The sequence below is a fragment of the Engraulis encrasicolus genome, chromosome 15 (assembly GCF_034702125.1).
Source record: "Engraulis encrasicolus isolate BLACKSEA-1 chromosome 15, IST_EnEncr_1.0, whole genome shotgun sequence".
In the NCBI taxonomy this organism is placed as follows: domain Eukaryota; kingdom Metazoa; phylum Chordata; class Actinopteri; order Clupeiformes; family Engraulidae; genus Engraulis; species Engraulis encrasicolus.
In genome coordinates this window covers 18,177,258-18,184,757 of record NC_085871.1, presented here as the reverse complement: position 1 = coordinate 18,184,757, position 7,500 = coordinate 18,177,258, and the positions used below count along the sequence as shown (strand labels likewise).

General features: G+C 44.3%; 1 protein-coding gene across 5 annotated transcripts in view; it reads right to left on the bottom strand.

Annotated features, from left to right (window-relative positions):
• osbpl8 (oxysterol binding protein-like 8) overlaps positions 1 to 7,500 on the bottom strand; it is a 201,293-nt gene that overhangs the window by 15,883 nt on the left and 177,910 nt on the right. For all 5 annotated transcript variants that reach the window (XM_063217159.1, XM_063217160.1, XM_063217161.1 and 2 more), the window contains 6 exons: positions 3,776 to 3,960; positions 3,304 to 3,385; positions 2,435 to 2,533; positions 1,949 to 2,045; positions 1,171 to 1,269; positions 793 to 890 (listed from right to left, as the gene is read on the bottom strand). In XM_063217159.1, the coding sequence (XP_063073229.1) occupies positions 793 to 890; positions 1,171 to 1,269; positions 1,949 to 2,045; positions 2,435 to 2,533; positions 3,304 to 3,385; positions 3,776 to 3,960 (660 nt within the window). The remainder of the gene's footprint in view (positions 1 to 792; positions 891 to 1,170; positions 1,270 to 1,948; positions 2,046 to 2,434; positions 2,534 to 3,303; positions 3,386 to 3,775; positions 3,961 to 7,500) is intronic.

Genomic DNA, 7,500 nt, shown 5'->3' with positions numbered 1-7,500 from the left:
GTGTGTGTGTGTGTGTGTGTGTGTGTGTGTGTGTGTGTGTGTGTGTGTGTGTGTGTGTGTGTGTGTGTGTGTGTGTGTGTGTGTGTGTGTGTGTGTGTGTGTGTGTGTGTGTGTACGCCCCCTCATACAGGACCTTCTATTACACATCCTACAGAAATGACAGTGCCTACATGCCTACCCAGTCAGGATAATGTATGTTGTGTTTGAGTCTGCAAGACAGTGTACACATATGTGTACTGTATACAGTGTGTGTGTGTACATGTATTTGTGTGTCAGAATGTGTCTTTGCTCTGTTCACTGTTAGAGGAGCTGTTCCGGAAGTTTCAATAATTAGGCAAGCTAGGGGTCCATCAGTGTGTGTGCTGTCACAGATGTGACGTGCCTTTTGCAGTGGCCTTTAAAGTTGCCCTTTTAGCTGAGATAACCCTCCCTAATGTCTGTGTACTTCCCGATATGCCTGTGGTATACCAGAGCGAAAATGCCACTCAAGGCAATACACAAAATATATTCAGGCAGGAGGACACCAACAATTGCAGAGTTGAAAGCATAATGAACACACACACACACGATCTCTGTCAAACAGACAAACAGACACACACACAAGCACCTTCTCTCTCTCTCTCTCTCTCTCTCTCTCTCTCTCTCTCTCTCTCTCGCTCTCTCTCGCTCTCTCTCTCTCTCTCTCTCTCTCTCTCTCTCTCTCTCTCTCTCTCTCACACACACACACACACACGAACACGCACACGCACACGCACACGGCCGCACACAAACCATCTCCTCTTGTTTCAGTACCTTGAGTTTGAACTCCAGCTGGGCGCTGTAGCCAGTCTTCTCACAGGTGACAGTGATCTGACCACCCAGCTCCAGAGTCATGGTCCCATACAGGATACCTACATGGAACAGGAACAGGAGGAGAAAGGAGGAGGATGAGGAGAAAGGAGGGGGAGGAGGAGGCAGGGGTGGAGGAGGGGAGAGGAGGAGGAAGAGAACGAGGATAGGAGGGAGGTGGAAAACGAGGAAGAGGGGGAGGATTTTAATATTTGAAGGCTTTTGCATTAAGTACAATACAATCATACAAAAAACACACAGACAATGGTTTGAATGAGTTCTACATTTAAAAAAACGTGTGCTTCGACACACAAACATACACACACACACACACAGGCGCACCTTTACAGTGTGCGTAGGGCATATTCATCACGTAGTCCTCTCCCCTGTTGAGGAAGTTGAGCCGCGCCTCCCCATCCAAGATGGCCGACAAAGAGTTCCCTGCGGGCACACGTTTGGACAACAGTCAGTGCTGCTGTAGAGGACACCAAGAGCTCCAGAGAAAGAACATTTTGCACAGAAAGAACATTTTGCACCAGAACATCTCACTGAAAATATGCACAGTATGAAGAACTAGGCCCTCACCGTCACATGACCATTCTATATTTAACGAAAATAAAAATACAGTCTGATGAAAAGAATTTGTGGCATTGCGTTGGCTGCATCATTTTAGTGGGGCAGTGCAGTGCGCCTTCAGATTTGTCTTTTGAGAACACCTGAGCGAATGGCTGTACTACAGTCCCAGGTAAGCAAACCGCATTACTGTATTTTGTGCCTGTATCTACTGTGCTTAGCAGCATTGGATCTGAACGCTGGACACATCACATGAAAAGTTTCAATAAAGTCAAACCCATGTTTAAATCTACAAGTAAATGCCTGACAGCTGAGCAGTCACACTTGCATCGTGTCCTCACAGAAGCACTGCAGTGTAACTGTATTCTTTTTCTTTTTCCCTTGGGATTGCTCTGTGTTCCCGGAACTGAGTCGACTTGTCTCGTTTGTGGCACAGCTGGAATATCAGCCCTTTACACTGAGGACTCAACAATCTTCAATGAAACATCTTACTCTACCGCTAATCTGAATTCATGAAAGCAGAAGAAGTGCACTGCTTCTGTCATACCGTAGAACTTGGACTTGGCCAGGATGCTGCCACTGAGGCAGAAGCCGTCCTTCCTGTTGCTCACGTAGAAGGCCGATACTGGAGGATGATGGGATACCTGCGGGGAGGGGAGGGAGGGAGGGAGAGCGAGGATGATGAGGTGCATGTAATCCATAGGGAATGCAATCCATACAAATACATACGATTACAGATGTTCCACATCTAATCCAAATGGATGTAATCCATGGCTACATGAAATGCGTACAAATATGTGTACAGTAGCACAAACCCATTCATGGACACAACACCAAACGAAATGAGTTAACATCAGTATCCAAAGTCTTCTAATCAACGTGCTCTCACTATCTCTATCTCTCTCTCTCTCTCTCTCATACGTTTGTGGGAAGTAGTACCGTAGATCTCTCTCACTCTCTCACACACACACACACACACACACACTTGACCACAGCTACTGCACTACAAAGAGATGGTCAACTCTGTACTGACCTGTTCGGCGATGTAGAAGGTCTTGCTGTTGGTCTTGGGGTGCAGCCACATGCAGCGGAATGTCTCCCCGATGATGGGATTGTACGGCTTCTTCAGTCCCTGGAAACAGCACAACAAACACAACAGTAAGTATGATTCATCAACACTGACGACAAACGACAACACTGACGGCAGTGACGGGGGCAAGCCGTGGTCTAATGGTCAGGGCAGTGGTCTTGGAGTAAGATCAAATGGTTGCAGGTTCGAATCCCAGCCTTACCTCTCCCTACACCACCATCCATGGCTGAAGTGTCCTTTAGCAAAGCACCTATCACCATATTACTCCAGGGACAGTAACAAGTCCCTGTAAATAACTGTCGCTTTGGATAAAAGCGTCAGCTAAGTGTAATGTAATGTTATGTAATGGATGCAATATTTTGGTGTTGGTTCTAAAAGGCACCATACGGGTGAGGCATAACATGCAATTTCGCTGTGTGCAGTGTGCAGTGAACAATTGTCTGCTGTGGAGTGATGTGTCACAATGACAATGGGAGTTGAAGTTTCCCAGATGGGCTTTTTTAATACAAAAAAGTGCTAGTGTTTAGTCTGGTGTTAGATGCAACACAACATTGATGACGTTAACAGAGATTCTTTAAGTATAGAGATATGCCAACATAATAGGTTGCTATGGGCACCTAACATGACCAGGCTCCGGTCTGCCTAAAGGGGCGTGTCATAATGCTCCTAGCATTGAATAGAACAGTCCTCAGGTCTGCCTAGGTCTGCCTAAAGGGGGATTTCCCCCCCAATAATAGAACCCGGAAACAATGGGCCAATGGAACCTCTCTCTCTCTACTCTCTCTGACGTTAATCCAGTCCTGGCAGTTTACCTTTGGCTTTTTGTAGAAGCCGGAGATGTACCACTTCACCACCTTCTTCATCCTATTGTAGGCATGATCTTCTGCCGCCGCCCTACAGAGACACACAACAAAACACAGTCGATCGTCACACCGGAGGCTGGTGAAGGGTCTGTTACAATCTTTATATATACTGACCTCATATGCATACATGTTTATTTACCACCATGTTTCGAGTTCATCTTTCATGTTTTACTTTTACATTTGTTTTACTTTGTTTCATTATAGAGGAAGATAGAGGGAGAAAGAGAGAGAGAGAGAGAGAGAGAGAGAGAGAGGGAGAAAGAGGGAGAAAGAGAGAGAGAGAGAGAGAGAGAGAGAGAGAGAGAGAGAGAGAGAGAGAGAGAGAGAGAAAGAGAAAGAGAGAGAGAGACAGAAAGAGAGAGAGAGACAGATATGGTCAAAACCACCCGTGTATTATCCATAATAATGTAATGCGCCATACTCTGAGAGGAAGTCTGCGTGGTAGTAGTAGTCGGAGAGCTTGTCGAGGAAGGAGCGGGGCTCCAGGATGAAGGTGGGCAGCACCACTTTGGAGAGGTCCATGCCCGGCCGCACCTGCTTTAGCAACGTCCAGATCAGAGACTTGTTCTCCTCAGATACCGTCTCTGTTTGAGACGCCTCGCCAGCCTGGTGAAGAGAGACGCCACGACACAACAAACGTTCACATCAACAACGTCATTGCCTGGAACTTTGAAACAGTTAGCACAAATGTGTCATTCTGCAAATCCTGTCAGAAGACATGAAGAACTCAAAAAATGTTGGTTTGTATTTAGGGCCCATCTACATTCTGTACTTTAAAGGGGTATGACACTATTTTGGGGCTTAATACAGTTAAAATCGTTGGCTGGGGTTTACAAAGGTGGTAAAGTGTCTTATTTTTCATGTTAAGCGTTGTCTTGCTTTAAGACAGGTTAAAAGAGGGAGCATGTCGCTAAGCTAGTGAAAGTCAATGGATCCGTGTAGGATGTAGCAATGCTTTGACTTTCACTAGCTTAGTGGCATACTCCCTGTTTTAACTTGTCTTAAAGCAAGACAACGCTTCACATGAAAAATAAGACACTTTACCACCTTTATAAACCAGAGCCAACGATTTTAACTGTATTAAGCCCCAAAATAGTGGCATACCCCTTTAAGTATGATGTTTGGAATTTTGGCAGAGGTGTTTTGTATCTGCAAACTGATGTGCCGGAAGCCAATCCATGAAAAACGCAATCCGGCTACAGTGGTGACATCGAACTTTCTCATATAACATCTGCTCAACATGATTTTGATCTCCGGTCAACCTATATAGGCCCAACCATCCAAATAATTACCTCCAAAGCATTTCGTTCTGGCTAATCCATTTAAGCCACTGGGTCATTTCACGTGAAATCAGACACTTTGGGACCCGACTGACCCGGATTTCAATCATACTTGGTGTGCCTTTTTAGTAGCAAGGTAGCACCCCAGAACTGCATTGGTTTGAATCTGGAATGTGTTACATTTTCAAGCATCAAAGGGTATGTTGTAGCTGTATATGATGGCAACTGGTGGCTAGCATGTGTTGAGGAATGTATGCCGAGCACTGGAGAGGTGAAACTGAACTTCCTGCATCTTCATGGACCATCTCCATCCTTCACTTTTCCCTTCAGACCAGATAGACTTGTCATGGATCATCAGGATGTGCTTCTGGTAGTGGAACCTGTAACTGCAACGGGACGTACTTATACATTATCTACAAAAGACACAGCTGCTGCTTCAAATGCACTGGTAGAGTACAAAATGAGAGTGTAGCCATTGATTATCTCTTTAAAGTACGGTAAAGGGAAGATGACACAGGTACACAGAGAAGGAATGTTCAAACATTCGCATATCATCATTTGGTGTGTATAAATGGACATCTGCCTTAGTTTCTGAAACCTGGGACCATGGAAACTGACCATTTTTGTTTTGTTTTTGTTTTGTCATGTGATGCTACTATGGTATTACCATATTATTAGTAAGTGGTCTGTATGATGCCATATTTGTGAGTCAAATTCTCTCTGAAATGAATAAAGAACCGAACACCAGCATTTGAGGTGTTGCTAATGACATTGCCGGCTACGTTTGGACAAGGAACTGGCCATTTTAAAATATAGTTTTTTTAGATATTCAATTTTTAATTTTTCAATTTATCATAATTCATATTCTGAGAGTTGTTGTATTCCAAGCTGATTGTGTAATATGTAGAGCCAGAAAAGAGCTTTCAAATAACACCACAGGCATCTTTTTGTGACTAACACTGACTGATATATTCAAGGCTGAATGTATAGTGTCCTACCCTAAAATGTGAACCTTTCCTAGTCTGTTTCTCCCTTAATATTAGTGTCAGATTCAAACCAAAGCAGTTCTGGGGTGCTACCTTGCTACTAAAAAGGCACACCAAGTATGATTGAAATCCGGATCGGTCGGGTCCCAAAGCGTCTGATTTCACGTGAAATGACCCCGCTGCAGAGGTTCTCTCTCATTCACACTGCAGCACATACACCATCTCTTTTTTTCTCATACACCCACACACACACAAAGATTAGACGTGGCATATGATACCTTCAAAAAACAGAACCGGCAAACAGTCTGCCTGACAGACTAGGACGTACACACAGACTCAGTCAGTAGGTTTGCTAGTTGACCCCAACACAAGAAAGTCTAAAATATCTATTGCACTGAAAGTGAAATTGAGCATATTTCCTCTCCCTCCCTTGCTGTCCATCATCTTTTGAAACTGTATAGTGTGTCACCAAGACTGCTGTCAAAAAACACTAAAATAACCGGCTCCACTTTCACATGTGGAACTGTTTTTTTGGATGTGATACATCATGCTCGAAAGAAAAAGCTGGTTCCTTTCCATACCCATCTGTATGAAGATTTCCAGTCCAATAATATGCCAATAACATGTCTTTTCTCTTTCTTTTTTTCCTTCTCCCATATCATGTTTTCGGTCATTAACTGTCACAGATTGGAGCTGGCATGAAGTCCGATTGATTTGCGGGGCCACTTTGGAAACCAATCAAAAACTGTTTTGTCCCATCAGCCCCAGAAGCCAATTGGCTGTGACAAACGACATCGAAGTCTGGCTGAGCTGTCACCGCGGCAACACTTGAGCAGTGAGATGGAGAGATGAGGAGATGAGGAAGGGAAAGAGAAATGAAGACAACCGGAGAAAGACAGATGGATGGAGAGTGACAATAGATAAAGGATGTGACAGAAAGATAGAAAATGGAAAGATGAAAAGAGAAACAATAGTGACGACACAAGAGAGAGAGAGAAAGACATATGTGTGAGCGAGAGAGGGAGAGAGAGAGAGAGAGAGAGAGAGAGAGAGAGAGAGAGAGAGAGAGAGAGAGAGAGAGAGAGAGAGAGAGAGAGAGGGAGAGAGAGAGAGAGAGAGAGAAGGGGGAAAGGGGAGGAGGAGACGAGCTTTAGCTGGATGGGAAAGAGGGTTCTAAAAGCTTTCACCATCAAGGTCACACACACACACACACACACACACACACACACACACACACACACACACACACACACACACACACACACACACACACACACACACACACACACACACACACACACACACACACACACACACCACTATGGCATAACGTAAAGGTGTCAAGCCTGAAAAAGAGACACCTTTCACGTCACACCTTCTCATACAAAAGACTCCACTCATCCTTGGGGACAATGTCACTGGAACACACTAATCTCCAGAAACAAAACCACACTGGCCTTAAATGTGAAACCCAAATCAGCTCTCCATGTTCATGAGTGAAACTACACACCTCAGACAAACAGCAGGAAACTAAGCCTGAGGAATAACACCTGTATCCTGCATTGATTTCTTTGCAGACTTTATTACTTTTTCCCTCAAGGGACTTATGTGGTTTGAACTATAAATTGGCCTCAAAACTCAAGAGGCTTTCATACTTCTGCACTGCGGATAAATCAAATGATGGGATCAAAAATCCTCTTCAATCCCAAAAGGACAAGATAAGACTGGTCATTCAACCATGACCAAAGCAACACAGCAAAACAGAGTTGCCAGTATCCAAAAAGTACTGAGCAACATCTGCAACACTTTAGCAAAACATTTTAAGTTCTGCACACCCAAGAAAACAGATTTCGTTGTTCTTCAGGTCATTTTTTGCTGAG